Source organism: Sinohyriopsis cumingii, chromosome 8 (genome assembly GCF_028554795.1).
Source record: "Sinohyriopsis cumingii isolate HCF-2022 chromosome 8, ASM2855479v2, whole genome shotgun sequence".
Lineage (NCBI taxonomy): Eukaryota > Metazoa > Mollusca > Bivalvia > Unionida > Unionidae > Sinohyriopsis > Sinohyriopsis cumingii.
The window spans coordinates 4,503,430-4,524,253 of record NC_142968.1 but is presented as its reverse complement, the minus strand read 5'-3'; the positions used below and the strand labels follow the sequence as shown (position 1 = coordinate 4,524,253).

Below are 20,824 nucleotides of genomic sequence, written 5' to 3'. Positions count from 1 at the left end.
CATTTTAACAGATAATAATAATACAAATAATAATAAAAATGATGATAATAATAACAATAATAATAATGATAATAATAATAACACCAGCATTAATAATAATAGTAATACTAATAATAATAACAGCAATACTACTACTACTACTACTACTACTACTACTACTAATAATTATATTAATAATAATTGTAATAATAACAATAAAATACATGATAGTAGTACTATTAATGGTGGTTGTTGTAGGACTGTTCCAGGGTTTCGGGTACCATTTATCGGATGACTTTTAATGTACGGATGGCATAAACTAATACAATTTACCATTAGATTCATTTTTTTTGCACCACTCTGTTCATAATGTTGCATAATACGAGAATGCATTATATTATATTCGTCAAGTAAAATGACAGCTTAAACAAGCTATGGTTTACTGCTGTTACTTGAAAGTTTTGTTCAGGCTATTATTGCTTGTTTACATAGTAATCATTCAGTTAGTCACCACATTGAGGGATTAAACACAGGTGTGGTTGAATTACGATGCCATGTCAATCATAAATCGTAAATTTAAAATGGGAACGCATAGGTTTATTCTACAGAAAGGCTTATATTCAATAAATGTTTGAGTTTATTTTTTTTTAAATTGTGCGAGAGAACTCGATACGATAACTGAAGAGTTTATGAAATAACTGTTTTAAGTTCGTCAGATTACTTAAGGCAGAGCTTGGAGAGTATAACGTCAACGACGTATCACGTTGACGTAAACAACGCCACGAAAATTGCGAGCGCTGCTACTAACAGTCCCAAAGACAGAACAACGAAAGCAGAATCAGACACAAACGTCTTTCCTAACAGAGCATTTCAGCCCACGGAAACCAGAGAATATGATCAACCCTGGGGACACAAGTATGTACAATAGTCCATAAATTGGTCAAGAAAGCGAAGTCTTGAATTACTAGGGATTTTTTGTGAAATGCTGCATATTTTGAAAAAAGCCGTCTAGTATTATGTTAAACATCCGCTTGTAATGAAAATGATGTGCTGTACACGTATTTAAAATCTCTCAACGGGTCTATAACAAAATGTACACAAGTGTCAATTACGATCCCATAATTTTGAAGTTAAAGTTGGTCCTTTGCTACATGTGAACAGTTTTCTGTGAGATTACATGTGACACTATTATTGGCGATCCATGGAATAAGTAATTTACCTTCACTCATTTTCGCGAAAATACAAATTAATAATGCATACTTTTACACAGACTTCCAGTAATTTGTATCAGAATTGGCCAAAATACAAATTAAGAATTGATAGTTTTAGACGTACTTCCAGTTGTCTGAATCAGTTAGCTGGGACTTCTTCAAACAGACAAAAGTCTACACTGAGAGCTCCTTCTGAAGCTTACCACCATGTTATACGATCTGTATATGTGTTGTGTGTTCAACGAATTAGAAGCCTTGCCTACCCGATCTAGCCGAGACCTGAAATGTGCAATAAAACATTACTTCTATGCAATTTACTCGCTATTACTGACGCGTTTTGGTCATGAAAACAGTACAGGTACATTATCAAGATTGGTAGAGAATGGCCGCAACACGCATCTAATGTTTCTAGGTCAAATTATATAATTGTGTCATGCGTAATAGTCTTTGTGTTTCACGGATAAAATAAGCAGTTCTTTTAGGTTCGCTTAATGATGGCGAAAGCTGTCTGCAGTGGAAGTAGATTTAGAGGACGAAAATAATTAGGCATTATAATTAATCATGCGTACTGTACTGTAACCATGTGTACTACATTGTCTGTGTGTACTGTATTGTACTCATGTCAGCATTATTGTAAACATGTATACTATATTGTATCCGTGTTTATTGTATTGTAGTTATGGGTACTATATTGTATCTGTATGTGTACTCTATTGTGATCATGTGTACTCTTGTATCCGTGTGTACTGTATTGTAACCATGTGAATTATATTATAACTGTGTGTGTACTGTATTGTAATCATGTGTACTCTATTGCATATGTGTGTACTCTTTTTTAATCATGTGTACATTATTGTATATCTGTGTACTGTATTGTGTACTATACTGTGTACTGTATTGTGTACTATGTTGTATATATGTGTACTTACTGTAACCATGTGTACTATATTATATCTCTGTTTGTACTCCTTTGTTATCATGTGTACAATATTGTAATCTCTGTGTACTGTATTGCGTACTATATTGTATACATGTGTACTTATTGTAACCATGTGTACTATAGCAGTGTGTACTGAATTGTAATCATGTGAACTATATTATATCTGTGTGTATTGTATTGTAATCATGTGTACTCTATTGTACCCGTGTATACTTTATTGCAATCATGTGCACTGTATTGTTATCATGTGCACTATATTGCAATCATGTGTACTATATTGTATCTGTGTGTGTACTCTATTATAATGATGTATTCAATGATATATCTCTGTGTATTGTATTGTGTACTATATTGTATATATGTGTAATTATTGTAACCATGTGTACTATATTGTATATACGTGTGTACTGTATTGTAACCATGTGAACTATAATGAATCCGTGTGCACTGTATTTCAATCATGTGTACTATATTGTATCCGTATGTAGTGTATTGTAATCATGTGAACTATATTGTATCTGTGTGTGTACTGTATTTCAATAATGTGTACTATATTATAATCATGTGTACTATATTGTAATCATGTGTACTATATTGTATTCATGTGTACTATATTGTATCCGTTTGTACTATAATGTAATCATGTCTGCTATATTGTATCCATGTTTAGATGCATTGTATTGTGTACTATATTGTATATGTGTGCACTTATTGTAACCATGTGTACTATATTGTAATTGAGTGTGTGCTTCTTATAATTCATGTGCACAATATTTTATAAATGTGTACTGTATTGTGTACTATATTGCAAATGTGTGTACATAGTGTAACCATGTATACTATATTGTATCTGTGTGTGGACCCTATTGTAATCGTATGTGCTATATTGTATCTCTGTGTATAGTATTGCGTACTATATTGCATATATGTCTACTTATTGTAATCATGTGTACCATAATGTATCGTGTGTACTGTATTACAATTATGTGGACTATATTGTGTCCGTGTGGACAGTATTGTAAGCATGTAACTATATTGTATATGTGTGTGTACTATAATTTAATAATGTGTACTCTATTGTATCCTTGTGTACTATATTGTAATTATGTGCAATATATTGTATATGAGTGTACTTATTGTAACCATGCGTACTATATTGTATCTGTGTGTGTACTCTTTTGTAATCATGTATACAATATTGTATCTCTGTGTACTGCATTGTGTACTATACTGTGTACTTTATTCTGTACTATGTTGTATATATGTGTACTTATTGTAACCATGTGTACTATATTATATCTGTGTGTGTACTCCTTTGTAATCATGTGTACAATATTGTAATCTCTGTGTACTGTATTGCGTACTATATTGTATGTATGTGTACTTCTTGTAACCATGTGTACTACATTGTGTCCGTGTGTACTGTATTGTAATCATGTGAACTATATGATATATGTGTGTACTCTATTGTAATCATGTGTACTCTATTGTACCCGTGTGTACTGTATAGCAATCACGTGAACTGTATTGTTATCATGTGTACTATATTGTAATCATGTGTAATATATTGTATCCGTGTGTATTAATTTGTAATCACGTGTACTATATTGCAATCATGTATGCTATATTGTATCTGTGTGTGTACTATTTTGTAATCATGTGTAAATTTTGTATCTCTGTGTACTGCATTGTGTACTATACTTTATATATGTGTATGTATGGTAGCCATGTGTACTATATTGTATCTGTGTGTGTGTACTCCTTTGCAATCATGTGTACAATATTGTATCTATGTGTACTGTTTTGCGTACTATATTGTATAATTGTGTACTTATTGTAACCATGTGTACCATATCGTGTAAGTGTGTACTGTATTGTAACCATGTGTACCATAAAATATCCGTGTGTACTGTATTGCAATCATGTGTACTGTATTGTATCCGTGTGTACTGTATTGTGATCATGTGAACTATATTGAATCTGTGTGTGTACTGTATTGTAATCATGTTTACTCTATTGTATCCTTGTGTACTGTATTGCAATCATGTGTACTGTATTGTTATCATGTGTACTATATTGTAATCATGTGTAATATATTGTATCCATGTGTATTATATTGTAATCACGTGTACTATATTGCAATCGTGTGTGCTATATGTTATCCGTGTGCACTATATTTTAATCATGTGTACCTTTTATCAGTATGTTGTTGTTGTTGTTGTTGTTGTTGTATTAGGGTTTAACGCCATTTTTCAGCACAAGATAGGCTATACATGGCGACCAGTATAACTGGTGGAGGAAGAACCCTGGAAAACCCAGGGAAGAACCACCGACCCACGAGAAACTACTGGCAGGCTTTCCCACGTATCCACGCTAGCCGAGCCTTGGATTCGAAGACAGAGGTGAGATGGCAGTGATTCGGAACGGTGAGCGCTTTAGACCACTCGGCCCCCCCCCTTTTATCAGTATATAATGTATTGTAATTACGTGTACTATATTGCATATGTGTGTGTACTCATTTGTTATCATGTGCACAATGTTGTATATTTGTGTACTGTATTGTGTACTATATTGTATATGTCTGTACTTATTGTAACCATGTGTGCTATATTGTATCTGTGTGTGTACTTTATATTAATCATTCGTACAGTATCGTATCTCTCGGTACTGTATTGTGCACTATATTGTATACATGTGTACTTATTGTAAAGATGTGTACTATACGGTATACGTGTGTACTGTATTGTAATCTTGTGGAATATGACATGAACAATGCCTAATAATTATACATTTCTTTGAAATTTCAGACCTCCAGTAGTCGACCCGCCCCAAAATGGAACTGGTTTGTTTCCTTCACTCGCTAATGCCAAGGAGTATAGAACGCCATTTTAAAGACATAATATAATATATCGTTGCCAACACAGCTGTCAGTGTCTAAGGATGATTTCTTGGATTTTTGGATGTGACGTACTTGTTTTTCATTCAGCGATATCTTATGTGCAACGTTACTTTTATGGACGACATAGGCTTGCTGTGTGTAAATGTTTGCGTGGGAGAAAACTTTAAGCCCGACGGTTTAGAGTCAACCCCAGGTACTTCGTGAAACATTTTGAAATAACATAATGTAAACTAGTGTGATTGTTACATGATTAGTAACCCTAACGAGTAATTCTAAATAAATTGCCCAACAAATACTCTATGAGTATCCAAGACCGTTGACACCAGAGTTATGCATCGAAGTCTTTAACATATATTGTTTATTGCAAGCTACTTAACACATGCGACTTGACCTTGCGACCTGACACCTAAACTTCCAGTGGATAACACAAACATGGCAAGTAAAGTCATGCCTTATTTCACTAATGTCACACGACTGCCGCTCCGATGAAAATGACACATTCGCCGATTTTTCGCTAAACCTTGGTGTCGCGTGCATATTTCCATACCTGCATCTGTAACTTTGCGCGACACCGCGCTGGGATTAGCGTAAGTATGGGGGCAGGGTCCAGTTTTTATGTACAAATTTAATGCCGCAATCAGCGACCTAGTATAAAAAATCATAAAAAATCAAATACACAAGTGAGGTCAAAAAGGTCCATATTTTTAGATACCTATATTGAAACAAAGCATAAGAATAGTATTCACTTGACCAGAGAAGTCAATGGCAGTTCATAGCAGAAGAGGTTTATGCACCCCAACCCCTATTTTATACCTGCATTTTTCACATCCAAATGCCATTTTTGACAGCATGTAGTGCTCACAGTGCAAACGCAAGCCCTTTCCCTGGATGAAAATTTTGAAAAACATTGTCTACTAAATAGTTTAATGCAATTCAGAATAGTTGTCATCCAAGCCGTTTTTGAGATACTCGGCTTGCCTTGAACCCACGTGTCTACTGCTATGGGAGGCTAGCTCTTCTTCCTAGCCAGCTATTGGTATTTCACTATCAACATACTGCAGAGTAACTATGGAAGGTGTACATGCCCGACATCAGTTTCAAGAACAACACAAGCCCAAAACACCTAGTTCACAAATATATCCATATCTTTAAATAGTAAACAATAATAGCTGAAAAAGTCACACCATAGCCTGAAGTTAAGAAATTTGGGGCCAATATACGAAACTGGACCCTGCCACCTATAACGAAGGCATTAAACAATAGCATTAAACACGTGGTTCACTAATTCCCTGTTTTTGAGCACAGATTCCGTAACAAGAGAGGACACATACAGCCAGACAAAAACTTTGCAGTTACGTTAGAATCAACAATAGAAATAAGGGCTTGAAACATTCGTGTTATATTAATCGACATGAAACTCGTCCACTCGATGCAGCAAGTTTTATGTTCAAAAGTGTGTGAATGCCAACGGCAGAGAGGTTAACATGGCTTTAAACCAGTCTGTTTCAATCTACATGGAGTAGAAGTGTGCTAGTTTATGTGTTTGATTCCTTAACAAGCATAGCAACAGATTTTCTTGCAGTGAACCAAAACCCGCAAAGCATTTTCTCCGATACTGTGCAAAACATGTCATTCGATGGAACCGAACAATAGAATATTGTACCCTGTCACAGATATAAATTCTTAACGAGTAAAAACATCTAAGAGATTTGCATACTTTCCACTTCTGTCTTCGCCTTAAGCTGAAATATCTTGGATACGTATTTGGTTATTATAAATGTATACCACCGAACTGAAGATAAACGTCCTTTCCTGCAGCGGAAATGATAACTAGATATACAAAATGTCTCAAAAGCATCATAAGTTGAAGTAACTCACATTTGGAAGTATTAATCTTTACTTGTAATGCCTTTAGCTTATATTGAATGTAATATTTATACAGTGCAACCACATGCTGTATTATGGTGATTTGGATTTTTAACGTAGCTTCAACAATTTTTCAGTCATATCGCTACGATGTCTGCAGTGTGGCAGTTTATAGTGATGTGTAGCACTGTGACATCATGCCGCAGACATGTAGCATGATGTCCCACCCAGTCACATTATCCTGACACCGGGTCGACCAGTTCTAACACTAACCTCTTAAAGCTGGGCGCCAAGCGAGGCAGGTGTTAGTACCGTTTTTGTAAGTCTTTGGTATGACTCGGCCGGGGATCGAACCCACGACCTCCCGCATCCGAGGCGGACGCTCTAACCACTAGGCCACCGGAGCGGTTTGTATTATGGTATATCACACCATGATCGGCATACAGTGTCATTATTATGCTATGCACATCTATATCTATTTCTACAAAAAGTCGTCAGAATGTATTTCTTCTTGAAGAGCATTAACAGAAATGGAAGAAAGAAATGGGGACAAGCATTTAGCTTGTGTAGCCACTGAAAAACAATCTGGCTCTTCAGACATCATTACAAAATTTAATGCTAATTTTAAATTTGACTACCAAAAATAATTGTCAACTCTCGCACTCGTTACACCGCATTCAATCAGCAAATATGTATTATCGTGTCCCCTGTACTATAACAATCAACACATGTTCAGTATCGCACCACTTTTATAACATTCAGTGTGCACATGTCTAGTATCGCACCCCTAATATCACATTCAATGTTCACGTCTATTATCGCAACTCTTATAGACCGCTCCGGTGGCCTAGTGGTTAAAGCGTCAGTCTCGGATGCGGGAGGTCGTGCGTTCGATCCCCGGCAGAGTCATACCAAAGGCTAAAAAATTGGTATTAACAGCTGCCCCAGTGTTAGACATCCCTATAAACTATCACACTGCAGACATAGTAGTGATATGACTGGAAAATTAAAAAGCTACGTTAAAAACCAAATCACACACACACACACACACACACACACACACACACACACACACACGCCCTTTATATCACATTCAATTTGTATATGTCTAGTATCGTACCCTTTATATCACATTCAGTCAGTACATATCTAGTATCACAACTGTTATAACCGCTCCGGTGGCCTAGTGGTTAGAGCGTCCCCCTCGGGTGCGGGATGTCGTGGGTTCGATCCCCGGCTGAGTCATTCCAAAGACTTACAAAAATAGTACTAACAGCTGCCTCGCTTGGCGCTCAACATTAAGAGATTAGTGTTAGGACTGCTCGGCCTGGTTTCAGGATAATGTGACTGGGTGGGACATCATGCTATATGTCTGCTACATGTCTGCGGCATGATGCCCCAGTGCTAGACATCACTATAAACTGTCACGCTGCATACATCGTAGTGATATGACTGAAGAATTGTTAAAGCTACGTTAAAAATCAAAATCACACACACAAGCACCCCTTATATCATAGTCAATGAGCACATGTCTAGCCACGCACCTTTTATATCACATTCAGTGTGTATATGTTTAGCATCGCATCCTTTATATAACATTCAATCAGTACATGTCTAATTTAACACCCCTTATATCACATTCAATCAGTGCATGTCTAATTTCGCACCCCTTATATCACATTCAATGTATATATGTCTAGTATCGCATCATTTACATCATATGTTTAGTATCGCACCCCTTATATCGCATTCAATCAGTACATGTCTGCGGCATGATGCCCCAAGCGGGACATCACTATAAACTGTCACACTGCAGACGTCGTAGCGATATCACTGAAAAATTGTTAAAGCTACGTTAAAAATCCAAATCACACGCACACACACACTAACACACATACACATACCTGCTGTGCCACATTCAATCACTACGTGTCTAGTTTCGCATCCTTTTTATCACATTTAACCAGTACATATCTAGTATCATACCTGTTATACCACATTCAATCAGCACGTGTCTAGTTTCGCACCCCTTTTATCACGTTCAATCAGTACATATCTAGTATCACACTTGTCATACCACGTTCAATCAGTACATCATACATTATATCGTAGTGACTTGAGTAAAATCAATACAACCAGAAAATAATGATTGTCAACGTACTATACGCGTTAAAGAATACTTATATTTCCCTACGTGGTCGTTAAAGTGTCGTCTGTTTGACTTACCATTCACAGACTTTTTTAAGAATCCAAAAATCTTAAAAATCAGGTTTTACACATACAGTAGTAATTTTAGAGAAAATCAGCTTGTCCTGCGAGAGATAAGGTCTTCATTTCATTATATCACATTTAAATATTGCATTACATTTTAAACTATTACTACTATATAGAGGGCGCTTGCTTGTAACGAGTGAATTGATGGTATAGTTCATTGACACGAGTGCAAATACTTGTTTGTTTCGCCCACGAGATGAAAAATTTCCCTTATTCATTCCGAACAAGCATATTTCGTTTTTATTGTATGCTCAAACATATTAGCGGTCAATAGAAATAACACATAAGTAACAGGTTTATTACGGTATTCCGCGTTATTATGCCACCTATTTACCGTTTATTTACTGCTGTTTTATTATATTCGCACTTAAAATATCAGTAGTAACATATTTCCACTTTTCAATAGGTCAGTTTCACAATACTTGAAAACAATAATTTCGCGTTATCTCGCAAAATATAGAAATTCCAAAACGAGGCGTTCACTACTTGGAGAATAGTATTGGGTGGTGCGATCTACAGATATTGTGAACTTCTGAGGGAGTGATGGATGTGAGGTGAAGTTGTTTTTTTTTTTTATCTGCATCACGCACATTGGAGAAGATGTTGGCATACTTGTATCTTACTTTCATGTATGGTGTCTGAAATTTCATTTTAAATTGTACTGATGGAAACTGAACACGATATAAGTACACACAAGGTCACAGTGACTGATCTCATGTCATAAAATATCATCCTGAGTCAGTCTAAATTAATGAGGTTTTCCAGACTAAGCAATAACAGCTTCTGAAAGTGCAATGAGTGCATTACCAAATAAATACAATGCATAAAGAAATAAAACAATCGAAAAGCGAAAAATGCGGCACTTTCTTTACAGCTTATCTCTGACGTCCAGGAAGTGAAAATGACCATGCGGATCCAGCAGATTTTTGATAGGCGTACATCTGAAGTAAGGCCAGTCTATATCTTCTATAACCCAAAATATGCCCATACACCAAAATAAACGAAATTAAACGTTCTTTTAAAATATACATATAATATACATGGTCTATTCTAAACAGCCAATATAACCAGTGAGAAAATTCTGGGGAATTTTTTTATAAAAAATATTCTTTAAAAATTGAACCCTATTAAAATAGAAGACTGTAGAGCGCCACCATTATATTCTGGCCTTATCTGTATATGTGAAAGACAACATATATGTAAACATTAAACATATTTTCGTTTTATTTCAAATATTCAATCGAACCACACAAAGATTGGATTTAGGTATGTCGATAAGGAGTATAACACAGATAATAGCATTTTAATTTCAACCTTTAGCATGTAAATATGGCCATAACAGTACAGTAAAGGCAATAACAGTACAGTAAAGGCAATAACAGTACAGTAAAGGCCATAACAGTACAGTAAAGGCAATAACAGTACAGTAAAGACAATAACAGTACAGTAAAGGCAATAACAGTACAGTAAAGGCCATAACAGTACAGTAAAGGCCATAACAGTACAGTAAAGGCAATAACAGTACAGTAAAGGCCATAACAGTACAGTAAAGGCCATAACAGTACAGTAAAGACAATAACAGTACAGTAAAGGCCATAACAGTACAGTAAAGGCCATAACAGTACAGTAAAGGCCATAACAGTACAGTAAAGACAATAACAGTACAGTAAAGGCAATAACAGTACAGTAAAGGCAATAACAGTAAATATAAGAGCAGGTCATAAATGCACAATGGAGTTATTTTATCAAATGGGGCGGAATGGAACATTCTGTGCCAATTAGAAATAAATATTTTCCTTTGATAATACACGATATTCGCTGCACGATAACTCCAGAAGAAACGCAAGGATCAACACATAAGCCTCTTTACAACCTTTGTTGACCTGAACAAGGCGTTTCACCGCAGTCAGCAAAGATAGACTTTAGAAGATAAATTCGGCTGCCCGTATAAGTTCATCACAGTCATTAGCCAGTTCCACGATAGCATGATGATCATTTTAATGGCCGACGGCCAACCCTCAGATGCCTTCCCAGACACAAATGGCGTCAAACAACGCTGCGTTTTGGTCTCCATAAGCTGCAGCATGATGTTCACTGTCATGCGCACAGATGCGTCCAAAAACAATCATGAAGGCATCCATGTCATTGTTATTATTATTATTATTATTATTACCATTATTATTACTATTATTATTACTATTATATTATTATTACTATTATTATTATTAATAATACTATTATTATCATCATCACCATCACCATTATTATTATTATTATTATTATCATCATCATCATCATCATCATCATCATCATCATCATCATCATCATCATCACCTCTACCGGGATATAATATCTGGCATCGATCTCTCTTCATGCTTTGTCTCATGCTTTCTTCAGCTTATAATTAGGTCAAAACAGACTGCGTGGTTCCTTATGTGCTGAATACAAGGACCCGCTTGTCTATTATTCATACACAACATTATATTGTTATATCTCTAGCTGTAATTGCCCCATGTGATTCAAACATGTAGTAGTCCAGAACTTTTCGTAGATTTTGTTAAATATTTTTTTTGTGTAATCGTTTTCCTCTCCTGACGAAGATCTTGCTTAGCCTGAAACGTTGGGAAGTCGTTTTGAATTTGCGCCACACACACACACACACACACACACACACACACATATATATAAATATATATATATATATATATATATATATATATATATATATATATATATATATATATATATATATATATATATATATTATAATTGCATACAGTATTGACAGATTAGTAATGTTCACTCATAGCATATAACTGTAATAAAAAGGTAATAGTACACTGAAGGTGCCATCCTTGTAGAAAATATGTCATATAGATTCTCTAATTTTCTGCTCTAGTTATTTTCATTCCCTGTTTTCTAGTTGATTGTTTGAAAACAAAAGTCTTCAACTGTTATTAGCTACATGAAGCGAGGGATCTTTGAGAAAACATATGATTAAAAAAAGTATTTTCAGCACACATGTACAACTAAAAGTTCTCTTTACAGAAGCCAAAGTGGAATTTTGCACAAGTCTCTTTGATGGTTTTTCCCAGAGCTGGTGCGCCACAATAGAATACTTTGACTTTTCCCTTCTTCTCATCTCTAATCTTTGTAAAGATCTGCAAAATATAATGTTAATAGTTATGTAATACATGCCACGCAATTAGACCGAGCAACACATCACCACTACTACCACATTTATTAGTAGTCGGTGTCAACACCGTTGTAGAATTCACGGGTTAAGTACACGTTCGAAGTTGCGTGCAATACTCGTGTCATGAAAGTAGTGTATACATGCAATATTCGTGTCATGAAAGTAGCGTATATATGGAATACTCGTGTCATGAAAGTAGTGTATATATGGAATACTCGTGTCATGAAAGTAGTGTATATATGGAATACTCGTGTCATGAAAGTAGTGTATATATGGAATACTCGTGTCATGAAAGTAGTGTATATATGGAATACTCGTGTCATGAAAGTAGTGTATAAATGGAATACTCGTGTCATGAAAGTAGTGTATATATGGAATACTCCTGTCATGAAAGTAGTGTATATATGGAATACTCCTGTCATGAAAGTAGTGTGTATATCAGCTAATGAATCAATTTGTACAGTGGCCAGTCTTAATTTCAAATATTACTAGTTTTTAAAAAGTAGAATACATGCATACTATTCAACACATTAAGGCTTATAATAAAAGAAGAAGGAAAAAGATGAATGACAATGATAATAGTGATGACAAAATCAATATGATGATGGCGACGAGGACAGCCAAAACGTAGACGTATATGATTAATTTATGGATTCTGATTATTTATTTAATCTTTTTAATTAATTTAATAATTTATTCAAGCATTATTTTATTCGTCATCAATGTAGTACGCTTTTGTTCAGTCATATACAAAACTCACCGAATCAATCAATCAATCATTTCATCTCTAACTCACTCATTAATTGATTAATTTTCACCTTATCCCAATCAGGCCTCCCAGCTTCAGTTTTTGTTTTTAGTCCGGTGATCACGTCCTTGTTCTCCTTCTTGTGCATAAGTTCGAGCGCCATCTGTAGTCCTATCCCTTTCATGTCAGTCTTTTTGGCGGCTGCCGTCATGTACATGTGCATTTCTATCATGTGATCGAAGGAACCCGGTTCATCTTCGCATTGTTCCATCTCAAGTTTTGCAAGGAGGCTCAAAAACCACTCGAAAGATCTTTGATCACGGTTTATCCATATGAAGTCTACCTAAAATTACAGAAAGTCTTACATTTAGAGAGGGTTGGACGAAATACACAGAAAGAGTGGCTTGTATGATGTTTATCGTGCATGGTTGTTAACCAAGCATTTATTTTTCTCGTCCACCCGACAAGTATATTCTGATATTTACCACGGCTCGACAAACCTTACCCACTGCTAGGTAACTTCATCTATAATCTATGTGACGTCGTTATTTTGGTGATATCAACCAATACATGGTTACGATCTTGACTTTTTTCATATTAGGTAATATTTCAGATTCGGTAAACCAGTCATAAATCTTATCCCCTGACCTAGATTTTCGACTTTTCCACGAACTAAGGAAAGTGTATTAAAATTACGGTAATTGTATAACATGTAACATCGTTCTTTATCAATGTGCATAACCAGGGTGAAGGTCTCACGCGGAGGAAACTGGCAGTTTTACAGTAAAAGATAGATCTTTTTGCCGAGGACATTAAACCAAGTACTTGTCGGCTCTAGGGGGCCGTAAAGATGAAGGTGAGTTTACCACTCATCATATATTTCGTCCCGTTTACGGGTCATAAAAAGTATTGAAAACAAAATTATCATGAACTCTAATTTATTAACAAATTAAAATCCAAAGGTTCTCTCTTATCGACCCTATAAGAACAGTCTTAATCGGTATTCATTATAAGTTCAAATCAAACTAGAAATCAGCAGCAAAGCAGTACTATCTAGACCCGTTTGCAGTAATCGCTACCCACACACATGCATTCATGAATGCCTGAAACGAAAGCTTCGCATCATGGGTAAGAATTAAACATTTTGAAGCTGTGAACTTTGCAGCCCATCCCAAATCTTTAGCTCAAAGTTCTGAAGTCTCAATCTCCAACTGGACATTGATTGGCTGGACATTATCTAAAGAAGAGAGCACATACACGTTTGAAAGATATCAGCTACACGCATACGTACATTTATAAGACATTAACAACACAAGTAAGCACACTTAACATTAAAGGACATTGACTACAGAAACACAAGCACGTCATTAAAAGACATTAATTACAGAAGCAAACACATACACCTTTTAAAGACATAAAGCACACAATCAAACACACGCACACCTTTTAAAGACAATAACTACATACCCAAACATATACGCCTTACAAAGTCTGAGAATGAGAGTAACTAGTAAAGGTGTGTGAAATGTATTGATTTTAACATGATCTTAAATTATAATTAAAATTCCTTCTCTCGATACTCAGGTGTTTTTTTTTTTTTATAGATTTTTCCTCAATGCGATCAACTCACGAGACAGCATGATACCATAACACTACAAGTGCTGTGTTCAATGCCGGATATAAATGATGACGCATGATAAATCTGAAGACACAATTTAATCATACTGTTGTCATCCACGCATCTGTTTGATTCATTGTTTGTGTCATCGCTTTATTTTACCATTATATTTAATTTAGCGAAAAATCGCCAATGCCGGTATTACAGGATCGCATACCGCGAGGACTGTACATTTCATTTTATTCATATGGCATAAGGGGATAAATATATACCTAAGGGAAAGAACAATGACGTGTTTGTTGTCTAAGAAAAAGAAGAGAAAGGACTATCTGTGTAGGGTGTGAGACGGGAGAGGTGCGACAACAATAAACTAGACACTTCCAGTTGAGGGATCTCGGAAAAAACTGGAAAGTGTTTTTCTATAAAATGATATTTATTGTGTGAAGAAAACGGTGAAAGAACACGTGATCTACAGTAAAATATAATCGCAACCTGCTCAGGTAGTAAAATTTCACAGATAACAATGAGAGCAATACCAAGTGGCCTTAGGGACTCCGTCTCCGGATTTTCTGTTGGGGTTTACTTCCTTAATCATTCCAATGAGAGGGTATAATATTCATAACCGTTCAAGATATTATCCATCATCGTATTCAGAAGTTTGTTGTAGCAATAATAAAATCCCACACTTTCCTGGCCATTTCATGTTTTCAAAAAGCTTCTCAAATTGAGGAAAGTATTTTCCTTAAAAGTACATAGTAGCCTAATATTTAAGCAACCTCATAAATTTGCACTTGTGTGAAAAGGGGCAATTACTCTTCTCTTGTATTTCACTTAACGCAAGCCTCTGCTAGCACACAATTTCAAATGTCGAGTCCTACACTTTTATTTTCTGACTAAGGTGAGGAAATGGATACGACGCTGTTGTTAAGTACATCAGTATTCCCTAAACATCGTTTGATTTCCACCTTCATTGTGCGTTCAAGAATGTGAGAAAAAAATTCTTTTCATATAGAATTTGTACTGAAGAGAAGTTTCCACCCTGTCGTTGAATAGAAAATTTCCGCTCTCTGGATCAGGAGTTTGTGTCAAACACGTTGCAAACTTCTGACCCTTGCTGGAACTTTCTTATTCCACACTGGTGCATATTAGCCTATAGTGATTTATAATAATGATTTATAATAAACAAGAAACACACGATTTGGAGGTAAACAGGATGCACATAAAATGAAAACCGACCCGAAGCCGAGATTAGTTCATTTGAAGTGTTGATTTATTCAGTCCCTACTTCAAGTTCGCATAACCTTAGCGATAAATGCAATTTGGAAACAGTGTTTTGGGGTTTTTGGGGGGAGAAATTTCGGTGTCATGGTAAACGATTAATTTTCCCTAATTGCTTTAAACGCATGGGTTTGGTGTAGGGCTGTGAGAACGCTTTGGAACGGCGTTTTCTTACTCCTTTGCGCTCGCCATTCCCCCCCCCCCCCAGTAGCATGCGTTCCTTCACTTTTTTATGGCGTTCTCTCACGTCTGTGTTTAGCACTACACCACTGTTTTAAATCTAAACAGGAGATTCCTGATTGTAATATTTTCACACATGGCGGTGGAAAAGGTCTGCAAAAGAACAGCAATACTTGCCTTATTTAGCTTCATCATGGATTCGGGAACCTGTCCATGCCACGAATGCTGACACTTGGGGCACTTTTGTTTCAGCTCCATGTATTTGTACCAGACGCTCTGCAGTATCGATGCCATTGGAGTAACCCCTATTCCGGCACCAACCAGAACGGCATGTTCTGTATCAAACACTTCCCGACACCCGGTTCCATAAGGGCCATCGAAGTAACACTATAAAATTGTTGAAGTTTCCATTGAAAGTATTGAGCTTCTGAAGTTAGAGTGAACATCAATAAAGATCGACAAACCTGGAGAGTGCTTAGGTCCATTGTTAACAGAAAACCGAATGCAAAGACAAGGAAGTACATACATAACAATTAAAACCCAAGAAACAAAAACAAGAACAAAACCATTAATATAATTTCCTGTGAAATCTTTAATATAATATAGTGCAGATAATTTTCCTTAATAATTATTTCTAAAATTAATAATTTCTAAAATTGTAAATATTCCAATAGTTTGATGTTTGTTAACTTACGTTGCCCATCACAATGACACAATACTCTGATGAATCTAAATAGTTTTATCTTCAGATTCCAGTGCTTTGAAGATTAGAATTAAAACGAAAGTTCGTGCTAATTAAAAGAAATAACTAAATAAATTTAAAAAAGTAAATATTACATATATAAATAAATTAATTAAATAAATAATTAATTATTTCAATAATTAATAACTGCAATAAAATGCAATATTACCTTTTCTGGCTTTTTGAGTTTTTTACCTGCAAAATAAGATAAAATATTTGTCATACAATTATACGAATCCATATATTCCCCCGGCCCCTCCTCTCCCCCCACACAAAAAAATTAATAATAATGTAAAAACAAACTGATGGCAACGAACACTACGAAACAAAAGCGTTAGTTTAGAAAGTATAAGACATATCACATATGCATATTGGAGCCACGGCGACTGAATGGTCAGGGTAATGGATTCACGACCAATAGGGTGCGGGTTCAAATCCTACCATCAGATCAGTCGGGGTCGGATACCTTGGTGTGTCCTCGACCAAGGCACTACAATCCAATCGCCCTGGTATCAGACAAGAGTTTGTGCTGCAGTGACGAAATGCACTAAACCGGTCAATGACGTATGTGTTGATGGATACGTTTATACAGTAAATCTTTCTTCGTAATGATTAATACGTACTAGCGTCAAGTTTCAAAGCCAATCAATAAAAAGCTGACGATGATGGCATATGGGCATAGTATATATTTGTATTCATTATAATGCGAAACATGACATTTTAATAACGATATTTTTGTATTGCTCTTCCTATTTTACTATGGGTATGTATGTGCCGTTTGTTTTGTGAAAATATTCATAAAATACACATGGCATATTTTAAAATTTTGCAGTCGGTGCTTGTACTAATTGATATATATCAACATGTTTAACTTACCTTCTTTCTTGGCAGACTTTTTGTTTTCAACACTGGCCGGCGATATTTGCTCTTTTTCCATGCTATGAAAATACTCATAAAGTTTGTTTGTCCAATGTCCCGCTGATCGCACGTGCAGCCAGATATGGTCTAAATTTTGAAAATTAAACAGCACCATTAATAATAAAAATAAAATAAAAATAAATGAGCAGCGGTTATTAAACTTTAATTGCAAAATAATTGTATTTATGCATGTATGCGTATCCACTGTTTTATTCTTTTGTATATCTTAAAATGTTGAAATCGTAACAAGTTATATAACACATGCCTTTTTTTGGTATTGTTGAAAACTGTATAACACGGATTACTGGGACTGATGAAAGCTGTATAACACGGGTTATTGGTATTGTTGAAAGCTGTATTACATAGACTATTGGTTTTGTGGAATTTCCAAGCTTTTAACTTTCGCTGCGCTTTACTGACGAATTCCTTTCAATTTATGTTCAGCCGTAACATTCCGATTTACAGGCTGGAATTAGAAAGTAAAATGATATATTAATTAATTATTTACTAGTATTTGGTGATTATTCTCTGTTCCTACCCTGCCTGATAAAGATAGGTAGTTTTTTTTCTAAATGAGAGAGGGAGGGTAAATGCATATCAGTATAAAAGAGCCATGAATACTGATTCTATATCCCTTCAAGAGACCTTATTCCAGATTGTTTTCGTTTGCGTTTGGGTCAAATTTATGTGACTTGTTTTGTGTTTTGTTTTTCTGTTTGTCTATTTGGGTGGGGTGGGGGCTTAAGAAAAGTAACTTGAGGGTGATTACTTTTTAGTTACAAGGACCATATTGGATAATGGATTAGGATTATCTGTACAAAGTGGAAAGGCATGATATCAAATTAGATCTGTTTTTGTCTGGCAGTTTTAGGTAGAAGTCATTTAAATTTTGTATTTTATTATGACAGATCGCCAACATTTGTAATGCATTTGAAAGGCCCCGACACGATGTTTGTCATGCTTTGTCAAATTCCGCTGAACATTTGTTTTTGAAGAACTTATTTAAATGTTTCAATACTTTAAATGGTCCATAAATGTCTGAGTTGGCAAAGGCGCTGCGTTTACAGATCACTGACGTTTCACCTCTGTCCGCGTGGTTTCTTGTCTCAGCTCTAGTCTGTGCGATGGTTATGTCAGAAAGCTTGCCAGTGGCTTCCCGTGCGTCTGTGGTTCTTTACGGGGTTTTTACAAGGTTTGTGTCCACCAAATATTTTAACTTTTATATACAGCCTATCATGCGCTGAAAAACGGCGTTGAAACAACAAAACCAAACCAAAGCATTTACAAGTTTCCTTCGACAAACGACATGCTTGACGGCAGATAGGTGCAATTTAACTAGTTTCAAATTCATTCATGCACGGGTATCTTGAGCCAAATGTAAAAAACAAATTATCTCTAGCGCTTTCAAATAATAAGTACATAACAAAAACATTTTAGATAGTAACGACAAAGTTTGATGACAAATCGGCATAATCTTAGACAAGCTTCAAAGTTCTTTTTTCCAAAATAATTTCTGACACATTTAACGGAACAATGTAAGTATATATTTCACACGAGTGTCCAGTGTACTGCTTGCGGATGAAGCAATCTAAATGTCATGATTGGCTTGCTTTAGTATTGGATGTCACATTCTTTGTCAAATCGGACACCTTTCTAAGAGTTTGAAAGGCCTTAAAACGGACTTATTTTCGTTAAGTTAGTACATTTATGTTTTACTCTTTTTGAGAAGTCTTTTAAATGATTTCTAATGCTAGTACTGCTGATCAAATTTGGTGACATTTGGATTTAGCTTTTACAAACATGACTGTACACATTGCCCTGATGCTAATTTTACAAACATGACTGTACACATTGCCATGAGGCTAATTTTACCAAACATGACTGTACACATTGCCATGATGCTAATTTTACTAACATGACTGTACACATTGCCATGATGCTAATTTAAAAAAAACACGAATGAACACATAGCCATGATGCTAATTTTACAAACATGATTATACACATTGCCATGATGCTAATTTTACAAATATGACTGTACACATTGCCATGATGCTAATTTTACTAACATGGCTGTACACACTGACCTGATGCTAATTTTACAAACATGACTGTACACAATGCTATGATGCTAATTTTACAGACATGACTGTACACGTTGCCATGATGCTCTCAATCACGTTTGGTCGAATTATTTTGAGCAACATTCAGAAGAAGCCGTTTAAATTGAATTAGTGTTTCTAATTTTAGTAACAGTAGCCATATTTAATAGTATATCTGTATCCTTTCTATAAACCCTAAAGACCTTTATACGAAACGAGCGCCAGTCCAGTTTGGTTGAATTGTTCTCAGTGGTATGTTAGAACAGCCATTGTTTACGTGCGACGGGCGATGAACAGTTAACGCAGTACAATGCCAACAGGTCACTTGTCCTTATTTTCAGGTGAGATACAAACCTATCTTCAGCCAACATTTTTTCACATTTACAGATTTTCACCATACTGATCATATGTTATAGGGCGCCAGAGTTTCATACGCAAATCAAAACTATAATTATGCAGCAAGTAAATTTCTCTTTTCGGAGTACAGTTTATGTCACAAAACTGTACACTTCCAGTAGGCCAAAACCGTGTCTGTCCGATTATGTAACAATTATTTAACATTCATGCCTGGGCAATCTTTTCGTGTATTCCAGAAGTGGATCTGTCAATACATCAATTAAACTTTTTTCCTAGCACGTGAGGAAAAGAATGGAAGTGAAAAACAAAACTACATTAGATGGACAAAAAAGTTATCTTTCAAAAGTATAAAAATGATTGAGGATGAAAATATCATAGTGAATTTGCATTCACTATCACACCTTTTGAAACGGTTATCGGGTATATAATTTTCAATTCACTCACATGTCTCCAATCAAGTGCCCCAAGGAAGTACCATAGGTAAAACATAAGTAAACGTATAACAGCAACCTTAAT

The 20,824-nt window shown here is 35.5% G+C and overlaps 2 protein-coding genes across 4 annotated transcripts in view; one reads left to right on the top strand and one right to left on the bottom strand.

Annotated features, from left to right (window-relative positions):
- The window catches only part of LOC149792878 (uncharacterized), a 66,476-nt gene extending 61,127 nt beyond the window's left edge, over window positions 1-5,349 (top strand). For all 3 annotated transcript variants that reach the window (XM_089966676.1, XM_089966677.1, XM_089966678.1), the window contains 2 exons: window positions 688-894; window positions 4,938-5,349. In XM_089966676.1, the coding sequence (XP_089822802.1) occupies window positions 688-894; window positions 4,938-5,022 (292 nt within the window). In that variant the 3' untranslated portion in view covers window positions 5,023-5,349. The remainder of the gene's footprint in view (window positions 1-687; window positions 895-4,937) is intronic.
- Window positions 5,350-11,952: 6,603 nt separating this feature from the next.
- Window positions 11,953-20,824, bottom strand: part of LOC149792877 (NADPH oxidase 5-like) — a 58,675-nt gene continuing 49,803 nt past the window's right edge. The window contains exons 11-15 of the mRNA XM_089966673.1: window positions 17,808-17,936; window positions 17,101-17,126; window positions 16,363-16,576; window positions 13,184-13,452; window positions 11,953-12,330 (exon numbers count right to left, since the gene is read on the bottom strand). Of these exons, the coding sequence (XP_089822799.1) occupies window positions 12,199-12,330; window positions 13,184-13,452; window positions 16,363-16,576; window positions 17,101-17,126; window positions 17,808-17,936 (770 nt within the window). The 3' untranslated portion in view covers window positions 11,953-12,198. The remainder of the gene's footprint in view (window positions 12,331-13,183; window positions 13,453-16,362; window positions 16,577-17,100; window positions 17,127-17,807; window positions 17,937-20,824) is intronic.